This window comes from Cebus imitator, unplaced genomic scaffold (genome assembly GCF_001604975.1).
Source record: "Cebus imitator isolate Cc_AM_T3 unplaced genomic scaffold, Cebus_imitator-1.0 Scaffold254, whole genome shotgun sequence".
Lineage (NCBI taxonomy): Eukaryota > Metazoa > Chordata > Mammalia > Primates > Cebidae > Cebus > Cebus imitator.
Window position 1 is genome coordinate 2016224 of NW_016107569.1, and position 16636 is coordinate 2032859.

The 16636-nt window shown below is 54.8% G+C and overlaps 1 protein-coding gene across 5 annotated transcripts in view; it reads right to left on the bottom strand.

Moving 5' to 3' along the window:
* Window positions 1–10178: 10178 nt before the first annotated feature.
* Window positions 10179–16636, bottom strand: part of USP20 (ubiquitin specific peptidase 20) — a 40968-nt gene continuing 34510 nt past the window's right edge. For 3 of the 5 annotated variants that reach the window (XM_037728051.1, XM_017499089.2, XM_037728052.1), the window contains 8 exons: window positions 16446–16572; window positions 15914–16083; window positions 15752–15833; window positions 15183–15291; window positions 13358–13460; window positions 12274–12345; window positions 11653–11832; window positions 10179–11492 (listed from right to left, as the gene is read on the bottom strand). In XM_037728051.1, coding sequence (XP_037583979.1) covers window positions 11669–11832; window positions 12274–12345; window positions 13358–13460; window positions 15183–15291; window positions 15752–15833; window positions 15914–16083; window positions 16446–16572 — 827 coding nt within the window. In that variant the 3' untranslated portion in view covers window positions 10179–11492; window positions 11653–11668. Of the gene's footprint in view, window positions 11493–11652; window positions 11833–12273; window positions 12346–13357; window positions 13461–15182; window positions 15292–15751; window positions 15834–15913; window positions 16084–16445; window positions 16573–16636 lie in introns of those variants that run through there. The other 2 variants (XM_017499091.2, XR_001816649.2) reach the window with 2 other exon arrangements.

Here is a 16636-nt window from a genome sequence, read left to right on the forward strand (position 1 = left end):
TCTGTAATATTGACTAAACAGTTGAAGTTATTTTGTAAATTTCAGGTCCATCTCATCAATGCGTGAAAGAGTAGAAAACAATACCCATAGAATTGGGAATCTCCATTTCCACCCAAAGTATACTTTCTCTTTTTCTAGCAGTTAAATAAAAGACTGTTAAAAGAAGCAAAATCTCAGCTACTTATACAATTTTCTCCTTTTATTTGAAAGTTACACTTAGAGATTTATATGTACAGAGAAGCCTTTTCTCCCTACTCTGTTTATAAGTTTGTCCAACCTCCCACAAACACCGCCCTCCTTAAACCCATCTGATGTGGGCAAAGCCACGTGTTCTGAGGCCCATAACTCAGTACAGCTGTTTTAATAATGCCGGTGCACCTTTTGTGGTCGTGTGTGTGTGTGTGTGTGTGTGTGTGTGTGTGTCTACAATGTGCTTATTTAATAACTGCCAAAATACTTAGACTAGAGTGACTTTTGATGGGTCAACTGGATTGTGACTTTCTTTTGTGGTTTTTTTTTTTTAATTGCTGTTAAATATTTCCATAATTCCCCCACAGAAGACATGTGTATATACTGCAACTTAAAAACTAAACGGAGTACTTGAATGAGTTGTTTTAATGTTGTACTTTTATCTGTTTGTTTTATGGGTGTCCTGCTGCCTAATGACCTTTCTGTTTTTATAATTGCCGGAAAGCCGCGAAGCCTCTCGCATGGGGAGCTAGGCCCCCGCTGCGGCTCCGCACTTGAGTTTATTATAAACTCTGGGGTTCTGAGTAAGTTTCGTTTGAATACAGCAACATGATTGTCTCTTTCTATTCTTATCCTAAAAGAAAAGACTCTGTCTGGCATCTTTTAGTTGTACCCTCATATCTGCCTCTCTAATAAATGTTATATTTTTTCTCAGTATTGTGTATTTTAAGTGATTTTTCATCTTTCCGAGAAAATTATTCTGTGTAATGTGAATATTTAACTCTTTCATCTCCAGTAATAGGGGATTGTCTAGCCAAATGCTTTTTTAAAAATTCTGCCTCCTACCCCTGCCTCTTCCTTTAAATGATGGCACCTCCCCTGTTTCTGATCCTGCGTGCACTCAGGGCCTGGGAAGTCTGTTTCTTTTGTTTCTTTTCTCTCTCTGTGAGATGAAGAACTTTTCACTGTTTATCACTGAATGAACACAGAATGACACGTTTTCCTTTCACCAAAGATTTTACATTGTACTGCTGAAGAGCCGAGAGTTTCCTTCTGAGAATCAGGCCTTCATGTCCCTTGCACCATTCTAGGAAACCGATGCATTTTTTTTCTCTTTTTGTTTTTGGAGTTGCGGTCTCACTGCAAAGTTAAGGTCACCCAAGCTGAAGTGCAGTGGCGCAATCTTGGCTCACAGCAGCCTCGACCTCCCTGGGCTCAAGCAATCCTCCCACCTCACCCTCCTGAATAGCCAGGACTGCAGGCACATGCCAACATGCTGGTTAATTTTTTAAAATTTTTCGTAGAGATGAAGTCTGGCTATGTTGCCCAGGCTGGTCTTGAACTCCTGAGCTCATGAGAGCCTCCCTCTTCAGCCTTTCAAAGTGCTGGGATTGCAGGTGTGAGCCATGAGTCTGGCCCCAACCTCTGTTTCGTTTTTTTGGTTGTTGTTTGTTTGTTTTGAGATGGAATCTCGCTCTGTTGCCAGGCTGGAGTGCAGTGGCGTGATCTTGGCTGACTGCATCCTCCGTCTCCTGGGTTCAGGTGATTCTCCTGACTCAAGTCTCCCGAGTAGCTGGGACTACAGGCGCATGCCACCACGCCCAGCTAATTTTTGTATTTTTAGTAGAGACATGTTTTCACCATGTTGGCCAGAATGGTCTCCATCTCTTGATCTCGTGATCCACCCGCCTTGGCCTCCCAAAGTGGTGGGATTACAGGTGTGAGCCACCGCGCCTGGTCCCCAGCCTCCGTTTCTTACTTTCTCTCAAAACTAAACTTACGAGAAAGATGAGCTGGGGCAGATGGCCTCATCAGTGTCCTATTTGGGCTTCTCCTTCCCTGAAGGAAAGACCCGCTGAAGGCCAGAGAGAAAACCGTGAAAGTTCCTCATCTCAGACTTGCCCTGTGGTAACCACCTGCTCTAAGATGCCGCCTCCCACCCCTTCCCTCCCCTCCCACTACCTTCCCCCACAAGGCGGTGCAGTTTGTCGCCAAGAGCAAAATGCCCGCCTAGAACCTGCGCCTTCCTGTCTAACAGAGAGTTTCTCTGTTTCTCTTTGTGTTGTAGATTCCTAGAGGGGAGTGCCAGCAAGCCTCGAGCCTTGGGTGAGCCTTCCTGGAGGAGCCTCCGCCTGCTTGTCCCCACAGGCCTCCAGCGCCCTGCCCTGTGGATGGCCCACCCCTCCGCAGCCCCATCCCTGAGGGGCAGCCCCTCTCTACGGCATGCTCCCTGCCCTCCTGCCCAGCCCAAGCCACCTCTTGAGGGGACAAGTCTCGCCAGCGCCACCCCCCCCCCCCCACGGCTCTGGTCAGTCCTCATTGCTCTCCCTGCCCACCCCACAGGCCACCGAGACAGTGGGACACACAGCTCCTGCCAGCTCCTTCCTGGGCCCTTGGTCCACCTGGGCTCGTCCTGGTGGCCCTTCCGCGCTTCACACAGTGCCTTTTGTGAAAATGTCATCACGGGTCCCCTGAGGACACAAGGCAGGTCCGACACACACCAGGCGGACAGAGCGCTATGATGTCATCCGTGTGTCACTGACTGTCTGCTGCAGGAAACTCTTCCTCTTCTCCTGGGTCTGTGAAGTCCTCAGTGGTTGTTTTCTGATTCTAGGCTTGCACCTCATACTAAACGTTGACTCTTCATCATCCCCTCGACCTGAGAGCATCTGGTGGGCAAGGGGCAGGGGCACACACACACACAGGCACACATGCACCCTCACTGGTACACACCCGTGCACACACACACACACACACACCTTTTGATTTGGCGCCCTGCCTTCAGTGGCCTGGGAAGGTCCACTCTGGAAGTCGAATTCCAGCTCTCAGGCCAGCCTTGCCCTCCCCGTCACTTCCCTGTCCCTGAGAATGGCATATCATGCGCTTGTGAGTGAGGCCCTCCCCTCTGCACCGGCTCATGGCAAAGTGACCATCGTCTTCTTTCCACGAACCCCAGGATGATGAGCATCTGAGGAGGTTAGCACTTTCTTGGTGTTTTTTGTTTTTATTTTTGTTTTTTTAAGACAGAGTCTCGCTCTGTTGTCCGGACTGGAGTGCAGTGGCGGGATCTCGGCTCACTGCAACCTCCGTCTCCCAGGTTCCAGCAATTCTCCTGCCTCAGCCTCCCAATCCCAAATAGCTGGGATTGCAGGCCTGCATCACCACGCCTGGCTAATTTTCACATTTTTAGTAGAGACGGGGTTTCACCGAGTTGGCCAGGCTGGTCTCAAACTCCTGACCTCAGGTGATCCACCCGCTCGTCTCCCAAAGTGCTGAGATGACAGGCCTGAGCCACTGCGCCCAGCCGAGGTTAGCACTTTCATCACCAAAGACCCCATGCCTCTCTTGGTCTTTTGAGGTGTCCCACGGCCACCACCCCTGTATTTTATGACGAGCTCTTCAGGGCATGTGGAATGAGTTGAGTTTGCTTTTTCAGCTGTTTCTTTCTCTGAGTGGGTTTTTTAGGAAAACCTGGGGTCTCCTAACCTATGGCCCCCCCACACCTTAGAGCAAAGCAGCCCCTCCTCATTTGGTGCAGAAACAGTCAAGAGGAACCACTGGCTGAGGACTCCTGTGACCGAGAGCGCCACAGAAGCCTGGGGATGGCGTCGGCCAGCTTTACTCTTTGCTTGGCTTTGGTAACTAGGTAGTTCCCTCAAGCATCCTCAGTTCCTCTTGACGTTTATGAATCTAAGAAAAGGAAGGCCTATAGGAGCCAAAGGGACAGGGACAGAAAGGACCGGTCCCAAGGGATGGGCCCATCTTTACTCGTGGAAACCAGGAAATTGCTCCTCTCAGCCAACCAGGGTTGACCACACACCACCCTTCCGGAGCAGCTCAGTCAGCCCTTGGGGACGAGAAACCACAAGCAAGGAGACGCCGAGGCTCGGCAGGTGAAGAGGAAGTGGCTTCGGGTTTTTAAAGTGGGCGAGTGTGAGCCTGACTTCCCCGGGGTACTGCACACCACCCTCTGAAGGCTCAGGGCTCGGCAAAGCCGTGGGCTTCCGGTCCCTGCAACGGGCGACCTGAGCGTGGTGCACAACTCATCAGTCCTGCAGGAGGACCGGCTTGACAGGTGAAAGAGAAGCCAGGATGGCACAGGGCGGGCAGAGTCCGGGCCGCACCTCTGTCCCTGCAGACCAACAGGTGCACAGCCCCGCGAAGGCCGCCTCCGCCCACAGGCCCGACAGGGATTGCCAGGAATTCCTGACGTCGCCAAGCTGACCACTCTCCACTCCACGAGGATGCACAACGGTTCTTTAAAATCTGGTTTTAGAGTTTCAGGACTGCATGTGCATTGCATCTTTCAGGGTAGATTCACTTCTCGCAACATAGTGACAAAGGTCTAAGCTGCAGTAATTTGTTCTTTGTCGCCCCCGGTATAGGATATGCTTGTATCTTTCTGTAACAACTCTGCCTTTTTTCTAAAAACCTCTCCACCACCTGTGTCCAAAAAGAGTGCTCTTAAATGCTGAACCTGGGTGCTGCTTCCTGGCCAGCCTGCGTGGCTCCGTGGAAAGCTCGATGCTGCCCGGCCGGGCTGCTTAGAGGAGGTCAGTAGCCCTGTGAAAGCTGAGGTGTGTCATTTACTCTGGGAATCCTACTGTGAAATCATGCCTGCATTTTGACGGAGCAGTTTGCACAGAGTAGAACGTGGAATTTCCCATGAGCGTCTCCCTCCTCCCCCGTCGCTGCCGCCTGTCACTTCGCCGCCGTGCTAGGATACTGTTGTGTTGTAAGATGACTAATTTTAAAAGAACCTGCCCTGAAAATGACTTAGAAACGAATGGAAGAGAGGAACTTGTCCTTTACCCAGTTTTTCCTTTGCAGGATGGGAAAGTAGGAAAGGGCACGGAGGGCTGTCATGAGACGTTCCTCGGAGGTTTTCATCCTGTGGAGATGAGCTGCGGCTTGTCTGACCGGCACAGCACAAAGCTCTCCATGCCTTTTGGTAACATCTGTCATTACAGAAGAAAGTTTACACAACGTCAAAACGTTACGTTCATGCTAAGTGTTTTTCCAGAAATACTGGTTTCATGTTTCTTATTGGCTTTGCCTTCTGTGCTTACATCATCCAAAAACTTCTTTTAAAAAAGGTCCAGAATTCTATTTTAACCTAATGTTGAACACCTTTAAAACGTTCGTGTGTGTGTTGCACTAATTCTAAACTTTGGAGGCATTTTGCTGTTGTGCGGCCCGTCGCCACTGTAAAGGTCCTAGAGTTGCCGGTTTGTCTCTGGAGATGGAATTAAACCAAATAAAGTGCTTCCACTGGAAGGCTTCTATTGACCTTGTAACTATATGTTAATCCTCTAAGTGTTAAAATAAAGTATAACTTCTGGCATTGTGTCACGGGACTGTTTTGTTGCATGAAGAGAGAAGCCTAGTCATGAAAGAAAGCATTCTGGTGTGGTTGGAAGCCCCCTGGGCTGGGGGGGCGGGCTGGCCTGTGGGAGGAGCTGGAGGCCAAGATAGTTCTAAATTCCATCCCCACCCACGGTGTAGTGGGAGGCTCTCAGACGGTGGTGACTGGAAATTCAGGCTGATTTAGTGCAGCGATTCCAAGAGGCTTCTTATGGCTAGGAGCATTTAACTTGCTACTCTAGCTCTTTGGGGACCCCACTGCTCAGGGCCGGGGCAGGGGGAGGTGGTGAAATGAGGGCATGCCCGAGTTTCACTGATCTGATATCACCAGTGCTCAAGCCGGTATGCCTGGTCGTGTGGCTGGAATCGCTCGTTTCTGTGACGCTGCAGGCAGTGCAGAGCTGTTTCATGTGGACAACTCCGAGAGGCAGCAGCCTTGTGCCCGGCACCCACTGGACATGTGCAGAGGGAGGCCCTGTTTCCACAGCCAGCTTTGAAAATTGCACCCCGGCCTTTTGGGGGAAGATGCGATTGGTTTGTGCCCACATTTCTCTATGTCCTAAGAGGTTTTTTAGCACTGTTTTAAGAAAACGGTTGTCCGGGAAATGGTGTATTAGCAGCTACACCAAGTGCAGGCCTGGCAGCTCTGCTGATGCCAAGTGTCCTCAGAGAGGGCAGGAGGTGAGGGCATCAATGAGGGGCCATTGGGAACCTCTACCCACTAGCACAGGCAGCTGGCTTCAAGGCACCATTGAGAATTCCTGGTTCCCAGTGTGACACAGCGTGGCAAAAGGGAACAAGGGGGATCTATTGTCAACCTACCCCAAACCCTCTCCTCTAGGTTGTCAGTAAAAAGTCCATTTGGGAAGAATATTTCGGGGCTACGCCCAACAATCTGTGGGGTGGAGACAGCCTGCACCTGTGCCCCGCCCCCTCCCCAGCCTTCCTTCTCCAAGAGCTGCACCAGCACTGAGGCGCCTAGAGCTGAGCCTGCTGGTTTGGGGCCCCCATTTCCGCGGGTGTGGATGTCACAGAGGTCGGGAGCAGTGGGGGTGACTAGTTTGTTTGCTGCTGCACTGGGGAAGCCTCTTGAAGTAGGAAGTTCCTGACTCACAGGCTCCAGCGAGGCCACAAGCCTGTGGGGCCAGCTCCTGAGGCGGGTCAGGAAATACCGGCCCTCCCCATGCCCCACGCCCTCCACCCACCCTGGGCACGCCTGGGCCTCAGAGGCAGCTCATCTGTGCACAGAGGGGGTGGGGACCCCTGGCGGAAGCAGGCAGCACAATGCAGCAGCGGAGGGGAGCAAGGAGGCCGCCTTGAGGTGAGGAATGAGATGGAGGTGGGCAGAGGTGGGGCTCAGGCATGCCTCCTGCTATTTTTTTATTTTTTTATTGAAGCGAAAGACTCAGAAATCATGAAATTCATGGGAGAGCCTGGAAGCCCAGCTCTGAACTGCTGCTGCCAGAGATGCATGGTGGGAAAGAGCCACCTTCCAGACCGGTCCCCAGCTCTGTGCACCCTCGTGGGGAAGGCCTCCTCCTCCCTGGCCCCTGCAGCCCTCTCCCAAGAGGGAAGGCAGGGATCTGTGTTGCCAGCGCCCTCTGAGACCTGGCATGAGCACGTGAAGGTTGCCAGCAGGCATGTGGCAGCCCCTTGGTGTGTCAGCTGCTTCTCCAGGGTTTGGCCTTGACTTGAGCACTCCTGCCTCCTGTTAGGCCTCCAGATGGTATCGTGACAACGCCCGGGCACATCTCCGGACCACAAGAGAAGCAGAGGAACGACCATATCTTGTCCTCAGAGCTAAGGGGACAGAAGCTGTGGAGGGAACACAACCCACTCTCCCCATGGGGATGGAGAAAAGGCTCCCCTCTGCCCTGCGCCACCTGCTGGAGCCCAGGAGGGGGCCACATTCCGTCCACACAGCCTCTGGCTGCCGCACTGGGCCAAGCTCGCCCTTCAGAACCTGTCCCAGTTCCAGCTCTCCACACACCCCCTCATCTAGGCTGGTCACGGGGGTCAAATCAAAGGAAGGAATGGAGGCTGCACCCTAAGAAACTGGGCCACCTTTCCACTGCACACACTGCCTGCTATCTACTGCTCCTAGCTTTCCCAAAGGCATGCGTTTCTTCTGCACCCATCTCACCCTTGCTCCCTCCAGTTAGCAGGTGTCTCTCTGTGTAACTGGTTAGAGGAGGGAAGAGCCAGAGATGGCTGTGATTCCGAAGCCCACGCTCGCTTCCACCAAGGCTCTCTGGGGCTCAACGTTAGGGAGCATTAAGACCCTTGGGATAATTTATGTTTGCACTGAATTTAAAACAGAACGAAGGTAGGAAACTATAGTTTTTGGGGGCTGCACCTTGCAAATATATTCAGATGCAGGCTTGTGAGCAGTGCCATGGCTGACAGAACCACAGGCAGGCGGCAGGTGCCCCCCCCAACACCCCACACTGTGCAGGGGCGGCCTTCCGACTCCTCTAAGAGGCGCTGCTGGAGCCACACCCTGGCTCAGTGCAGAGGAACGGCCACCGTGGGCAGCACACTCAGAGCGAGGCCTGAGCCCAGCCTCCCCAGCCAGCGAGCACTGCCTGTCCCTGCCCAGTAATCAACCACAGACTTCAGATACCAGCATCTAAGTTTGACCGAACTCCTTGAAAGCCAGGTATTTTAAAGGAAGATATAAGGAAACGTTTTAAGGCAAATTGGTACCTACATCTAGCTCACCTTCCTGTAGTGCAAGAACTATCTCCAAACCTCCTGTCTTCCAGACAAAGCTCTTTCATTCTCATTTTCCATGTTGAACATCAATCACATTGACATGTAGCTAACCTTCAAATGTGAACAAAGCCAAAAATACTGCTTAGACAGTCCCACATACATACAGCCATGAAGACCAGGGTTGCCTTTTCCTCTTCCGGGGATGCTGTCCTCAGGCACTCAGCATGGTCCAGTTTCACAAACCATCACAGACTTCCCTAGAATGCAGCCTCTAGCAACACTAGGCCATCCTGAACCCCTGGGAAAAGAAACGTTTACCTTTATACCAAGATTGGGAGAGGGCCAAAGTCTGCACATGGCGTGGGCTGGGCTGACTTCGAGGGTTTTGTGCTGTGAGACCTAACGTGCCTATGAGACTGTCCAAGACCAAAAGCATGTCAGCAAGCAGCTGGGTGTGGTGGCTCACACCAGTCATCCCAGGACTTTGGGAGGCTGAGGCAGAAGGATCACTTGAGCCCAGGAGTTCGGGGCCAGCCTGGGCAACAAGGCGAGACCCTGTGTACAAACAAAAAAACCCGTCAGCAAGGCCTCTGGTGCTTCCGTGTGAATGTGTTCCCGACAGGATCAAGTGTGCTTTCCTCATCAAGGTGCAGAAAATTGCTGGGAAGGTGTTAAAGGCACAAGCACAGTCAGAAAGCTCAATTTAAAAATGAAGCTTTTTTCAGCAATAAAAAAAAAAAAAAAAAAAAAGGAGGGATGAGGGAACTGCATCCAAGGAGCTACCTCTGGGGTGGGGCAAGGCGGCTGACTTGGGAGGGCCCAGGGGCTTTCCATGGAACTGGCAATGTCCCATCTTGGGTCCTTGTCACCGTGTTATCCTTGCGTATGCTAAAATGCTTCTGTACGCTCATATTCGATCGTGGTAGGGAAGCAGGAGCCTAGAAGTTCAGCTCCACCTGAAAACTAGTGAGGCACAGTCCAGGCCCGTCACGACCTCAGATGTTTACATCTGAGGAAGCAGCTACATAACGCCCACAAGGACACATTCCTAGGACAGAGAAGGTTCAGACGCCACACCACAGTATGTGCTTGAAGATGAGCACAGTCAGACTCTGATGCGCTTATGCGCTAAGATGCCAAGGATGGCTTTCTTTAAATCAACAGAGCAATCCACTGTCAGGCTGTCAGCCCACCTGACACACACAGCATAGCTTTTCGATAGCTAAGACCCTACGTAAGAGGAGGTGAAAACAGGGAGGGGCACCCCTCCACTAGCTTTCTGAGGACGCTCTACTCTACCTGAGCAGCTTTCAGTAAACTCCTCAGTGAACTCTGTGACTCAACTTGAGTTTCTTCCTGTGCGAGATCCAAGAACCCTCTCTTGGGGTCTGGATCAGAGCCCCTTTTTCCTGCAACAATGGGATTTCACAAATAAATGTTGATATAAAAATCTCAAGTTCTTATCTCCCCCAAAAGAAGCCCCAGCAAAAAACTGAGGCTGCTGAGCCCCAGCATCACTGAGCACCCAGGGCCAGTGTTCTAAGGGGAGGGAACCCCTGCTCTTGGCCACTCTGTAGCCACCTGCCCGAGTGGCCAGAGGGGCACTGCTTGTGGGATGTGCTGGCCTCAACCACTGGCCATATCTGGTCCTACTTCTCTGAGGCTGGGGCTGATTCCAGGAAAGGAGACACGATGGGCCTTTAAAGCAACTGGGTCCCCTCTTCTGCTTGCCTCTGCAGCCTCCAGGTGGACTCTGGTTTCAGAAAACCACATGGAAAGCTCCTTCCCGGGCCTGGTGACCTGCAATGTGAGCCCCAGAGCGCGGTGGGCTGTCCCCATGGCGCACAGGCTCACCTTCCCTCCAGTAACAGAATTAACCTCAATGAAGGAGAGACAACAGTGCGGCTGTGGAATGTTTGTTCTGTGTTTATTCTGACATTCTGAACACACACTAGACAGCATAGACGTGGGGTCAGATCACAGCCTGCACAGCAGCCTCACTGTGTCACCACAGCGCAGCCTATGGCCTCTGGCTGCAGCAGTGGCTTTGGGGGCCGATGCCAGGGAACCCCAGGCTCAGCAGGGAAGGAGCAGGATCTGGGAGAGATTTGAAAAGTGAGGCCTCGGGGCCTCTGCTGGACCCACCTGCTAGAATTTCCACGAGCATCTGCTTCTAGAGACTGATGACCACAGTTGTGAGGGGGGCCTGGTCCCAGAGTCCCCATGCACGCCCTGACTGCTTTGACCCTGACGATGGTGGCACCTCTCACCCTGGTGGCTTCTCCAGGGGCTTTGGTGCCTTGCTGTGCTCAGGGGGTCCCTCCACTCAGCATCCAGAGGCCACTTCCCAGGATCCGCCTGAGCGCTGCCCCTTGCACACTGGCTCTGCACTGCTGGAGCTGAGAGGAAGGGAAAGTCTGCCTTCCCTGGTGTCGGCCCGGGAAGCTGCCTCAGCAGCAAATGGCAGCGCTGTGAGGTATCCCTGTTTCATCATCTGGGTCCCTGGTGGGGGCTCAGCAAATTTCCCGTGAAGATGAACCGCTGAACTTCGAGGCAAATTCCAGTCCATCCAGGGGGCAGGCTCAGCAGGACGTGGTGCAGGGGCCAGCTGCCTCCAGAAACATTCCCCACTGGTGGAAATCCAACCTCTCCTCCTGGCACTCCAATCACCAATGAGTCCAGAGTCTTCAGTCTGCAGGAAAAGTGCTGAGAGCAGCCTGGGATTTCAGGGTCTTTCTAGTGATGACCAGGAGAGGTAGGGGTGCGGGACCATCAGGGAGGACCTGTGAGCACCTCACTGGCAGGGGCTTCTGGCTGCGCTCACCGGCTCTGAGCAGCTCCCTCCAAGTCGTCAGTCCGGGCCTGGCTGAGTGGAAGCTGCAGCTTCTCCCTGGCAGCTTCTCCCCGACTCTGTTCCAGGTGAAAGCCTGACTGAGGGGGGTGGCACTGGGCTCCAGGGATAAAGCTGGGCTGAGCTAGCGAGAGGGCAGTTGTAGGGGACGCGATGACAGTGACTGGCAGGGGCACTGCCAGGACAAAGACCCAAACTAACATCACAGAGTCTTGGTCTTTTAAACAAGCCTGATGTGCATGTATTTTCTAGTTGCAGCGTTACTCACTGCGAACCAAACCAACTTTACTGCCTCTTTACACAGCAGGGTTCTGCAGCGGCCCGGCCTCTCTTCTGGGCATAAACACACCCTCTGCGGGTGGGGCAAACGGGGCTGTGGGGACAAGGGCACTCGGCAGGTGGGGCTGGGCCGCATGCAGGGCCTCCCACAGCCTCCAGAAGGTGCCTTCAGGGACCTGCTCTTCAGATGCTCAAGGGGACACACGAGATCCCTGGAGAGGGAGGAGAGGACCCAGAGCAGCCGGGCAACTTACAGACCGGCCCAGCAAGTCACACGGCCCGGGTCTCGGCTTCAATCTTCTGCTCCCCGTGCAGGCTCTCTGGGGCCGGCGGCTGCTGCGCCACGCTCTGGCGGATGGCGATCTCGGGGCCGCCCCCGTACAGGCTGTTCAGGTAGGTCCAGGTCTCCTCCGAAATCTGCCCGTAGTCAGCTCCTGCAGGGCACGAGAGGCACCCATGGGCTCACCCTCACCACCTCGAGGAGGCAATCAGCCTGGGCAGTGAGGGCTCCTGAGGTCCAGGACCTGAATCGGGGATGGGACAACCAGGACTTCTATGCAAAGCTGTCAGATGGAAAGAAGGATTTCCCAGAGGAACATCTGTCCCTGAGAACTCATCTCTGGCTGTGTCCTCTGTTCCTGGGGGTGGGGCCGACAGAAACAGCAGGGCAGGCAGGCGGAGGGGTGGGGCCTGGAGGACACAAGCAGAGACCAAGCCCCGTGGGTCATCTCTCAGCTGCCTGGGCCTGGACTCAAGTGGACGTCTCAGCCTGGCTCTAAGACAGGTGGCAAGGGGGCTCCTGAAGGGCGGGACTGGGCAGCAGCCTGGCAGCCAGGAGGGGCAGAGGGGAGTCTGGCTGGCCCCAGGAGACTCACCCTGCTTCAGCTGGACGTGGCCACTTCCTTTGACCTGTGTGATCCTGCTGTTGTCAATAGGCCCCGGGGGCTCTGGAAGACACAGCGGACTTGGGTTCAGTCCCTCCATGCCCTCCACCCTCCACAGCAGCAGAGCCATCCCAAGTGAGGCCGCCCAGGCCTGGGGTCAGCATGGAGTCTCTAAGGGAGCCAGGCGTCTGGGCCACCCAATGCTCCTCTGCAGCAGTCCGAGGACCCAGCAGAGGGAATTTCTAGGATACATGAAATAGTTTGTGCTGGCGGCAGGAGCTGGGATGGGTGGCCATGCCCTCATCTCTGTTGGCAGCTGCTGCTCACTGTGCCCCTTCCCCTGTGCCCAGCTGTCTCATTTAGCCTCAGCAACCACAGAACAAGATAGAGGTTTATGGAGACAAAGCCGAGGCCTGAGCAGGTGAGGTAACCACTCAGGTCAGAGCTGGTAGAAGGCAAGCGTCCAGGCCAGGGTAGGAACTCTGTAGTTACATTCTCAACCACAGCCACCCTGAAGGCCTCAGCCAACACCAGAGAGGCCTCAGGGTGGCCCTGGCACCCTCCCTGACAAGCAGGATGGCAGTGAGATTTCCCTTTCCCAAGCACAGATGGGTGCTTGGGCTCCACACAAAGGGTCCCACAAGCAGAACCACGGGCTCTGCCCACCCTGCTGGAGCCCTGAGCCACAGACAACCCATGGCTTGGCTCTGCTGTTCTGTACTGGGGACTTGGGGGCCCTGGGGGCTTCCTCGTGAGGGCACCTGTCTCTGCCTCTATAAATTCAAGGGGTCAGACAACAAATCTGTCATTTCAGGCAACTTCTTCTGAGGAAAGAGCCTTGCAGGTGGGCGGAGCAGCTTGCTGGGCATGCCAGGGAGGCGAGCCTCTGGGGAGGGACAGCGATCCCCGCTGGGGACTGGCAGAGCCCAATGCTCTCTCCTCACCCTGGATGGGTGGCACCCGGGGGGCAGGCCCAGGGCCTGCAGGAGCCCCTGTGTGCTGGCCCTCCGCTGCCAGCGTCCCATCTCCCAGGAGGCCCCCACGGTAGGAAAGAGCCAGGCCCCCCTCAGCTCACCATTGTCCTTCCCCTTGACGAAGGCCTCCCACTCCCGGAACCACTGCATGCTGATGCAGTAGATGACGCCTGGCGACTCCTCAGCCTGGAAGGCCTTGTTCAGCTGGGCCGGCCGGCAGGGTGAGGACGGGAGAGAGGGCAGGTCAGCCTCTATTTACCTTCAGCAGGGATTTCCCAAAGGCCCCCACCCCAGTCCCTCGCCTAAGACTTTTACAAAAACATCAGATACTCAAGGTGAAAAATCAGAACCCCCAGACATGCTCAAACAAAATAAACACACCCATCACTCAGAGATGACTGTGGTAACATTCTGGGGACTTTCTTCAGTAACTGACCCAATTGAGACCGCAAGGGAGACGCTACTTCTCCCTGTGGAATACAATGTTCCTATCTGCTCAGAGCAGCAGCTCTCCTTCTGACAGAAGCATTTTCTTTCTTTATTTTTTTAATGGGGGTCTCTCTCTGTACCCAGGTGGGAGCACAGCAGCACAAATCATGGCTCACTGCAGCCTTGACCGCCTGGGCTCAAATGATCCTCCCACCATACCCTCCTGAGGAGGCTGGACCACAGGTGCACACCACTATGCCCAGCCCTGACAGCATCTTTTTTTTGTTTTGAGACAGAGGCTCACTCTATTGCCCAGGCTGGGGTACAGTAGCACGATCACCACTCACTGCAGCCTCGACCTCCCAGGCTTAGGTTATCCTTCCACCTCACTCGCCCTCCCGGTAGCAGGGACTACAGGCGTGTACCACAACACCCGGCTAGTTTTTGTATTTTTTGCAAAGATGCGGTTTCACCGTGTTGGCCAGGTTGGTCTTGAACTTCTGGGCTCAAGTGATCCTCCTGCCTCAGCCTCCCAAATTGCTGGGATCACAGGCATGAGCCACAGCACCCGGCCGACAGCATCCCTTCCTGGAGGCCACAAAGCACAGGCATCCCTCAGTGTCTCTCACCCAGCCCTCCCCGAGTGGAGCGTGTCCTGTCCCTGTTAGAAGCAGCGTGGCAGGGAAGGAGTGTGCCAGGAGCCTCAGGTGCACTCAGCTCCCTCGCAGAAGTCCCTCTTCTAAACACACTCACATGCGAGTCCTGGTTTGCACCGTGCTTTTCACTTCCTGCTTATCTCGGGCAGTTGGAGAGCCCAGTGGTTCTCACCTGGAGCACGGAGGGTACGCTGCACTCCAGGGGACCCTTGGCAATGCCTGGAGGTCATTTTGCTTGCCACTGGCACTAGTGGGTAGAGGCCAAGGATGCTGCTAAACATCCTTACCATGCATAGGACAGCCCCACAATAAAGAATGGTTCGGCCCAAAATAATACAGCCAAAGCTGAGCCTTCACCTACTCAAGCCAACCCTCCCACCAGGAAAAGTCTCTTAGACACCTGGCCATCTAGTCCCCTGCAGGAGACTCCTTTCTTTCCTTTTTTTTTTTTTTGAGATGGAGGAGTCTCACTCTGTTGCCCAGGCTGAGTGCAGTGGCACAATTTCAGCTCACTGCAACCTCTGTCTCCCAGGTTCAAGCAATTCTCCTGACTCAGCCTCCTGAGTAGCTGGGACTACAGGCATATACCACCATGCCTGGCTAATTTTTGTATTTTTAGTAGAGATGGGGTTTCACCATGTTGGCCAGGCTGGTCTCGAACTCCTGACCTTAAGTCTGCCCACCTCAGCCTCCCAAAGTGTTGGGATTACAGGTGTGAGCTACCATACCTAGCCTCAAAAGACTCCTTTCAAACTTCCTCAGGGACTGCACAGGGCTCTTTTGTCCCCAAGTCCCCAGCCACCCTAGGCAGAGGCTGGCAGAGCTGCCCCGCCGCACATACCTTGATGAAGGTGTCGATCTCGATCCTCCTGCGCTTGGCCAGTGCCTCGATCTCCACCTGGCAGATGGAGCACACGTACAGGTGGTTCACGGCGGGGCCACCCCCAAATCTGCCCAGGGTGGAGGGAGAGAGAGACACGGTCTGAGGCAGGACCGGTGAGGGGAGAGCGATCACTGCCTTCCACTTCCCCCTCATGCCTGCCGCAGGCCTGCATGCACCTGTCTTCTTCACCGCCCTGTGAGCACCACGGAGCCCGCAAGGGAGCAGCGCCCACAGCCCCCAGGAGGCCCTGCTTCAAGGCTTAGGGGCTGACGGGCCAATGCACTCGGTTGTGCTTCAGCCAGTTTCCTGTCCCTTGTGACTGGAAGAATCCAAACGGGTTCCCATAGACGACGTGTCTCATTCTCCATGAGACAAGTAAAGGCAGCTCTGTGCTGCCTGAGCGGAGGCCAGGCAGGAGTGGGTGCCCAGTGTGGGGTCCTGGCAGCATTCCTTCCCTGCCCTCCCCTCCTTTCCTGCCAGCAGGGCCCCAGACAGGACGGAGGTGGGACCGCCTCCCGGGCTCTCACCTGTTGTACAGGTGCTCCCAGACGTTCTGCGGCAGGATGACCACCAGGTCGTCAATGTAGTGGTATTTGTTGGGCGGGATGCCTGGGAAGCAGATACAGGGAGGGAAGCTGGGGCTCGGCTGCCCACCCACCCTGCTCTCCCACCACAGGGAGGCGCCTCACCTCCATGGGAGCAGAGGAAGGTCTGGTTGGTGATAGGCCCTGGCTCCGCGAATGTGTTGAACTTGTTGAGCCACTCTCGGGACACGTAGAACCGCAGCAGGCTGGGCTCCCGCATGGCGGCCAGGGATACCACCTGCTGCCGCTCCCGCATGGCCTCCTCGCTGCTCTTCCTTCGGGATGAGGAGGAGGCAAGGAGCTGTGCCTGATGGCTGCCATGTCCAGATACATGCAGAGCCCCTCATCCCAGCGCACCTGGAGATACTGGCCCTGTCTACCACCTTCTGGGTCCCTCAGGGGTCCTCGACATGTGAGCAGCCAGCCCGTGCCGCCAGCCAGGGCCCTATAGAAGGCCCCAAGCTGCCTTCTTGGGTTCCCCACAGCAGCCAGAGGGCTCTTTCTTAACAATTCAAGTCCTTACTTCCCTGGCTCAAAACCCTTCCAGGCGCTGTCCCCTATACACATGCAGAAGGCCCACAGGTCCCAGGGGACAGGGGTGGTGAGGCTCCTCCGCCAGGCCAGGCCTGGTGCCCACCTGTAGAAGAGCACGTAGCCCTCGGCATTCTGCACCACGGTCTCGTGGACCTCCGTGACATACTGGTCGTCGAACTCGTACCATTGCCCATTGATCACGTTCTGGCAGTAGGCGATGTAGTGCCCACCTGTGGTGGCAGAGCAGACGGGTCACGGGGAACCCAGCAGACGGGGATGGTGGGGGAAGGGATG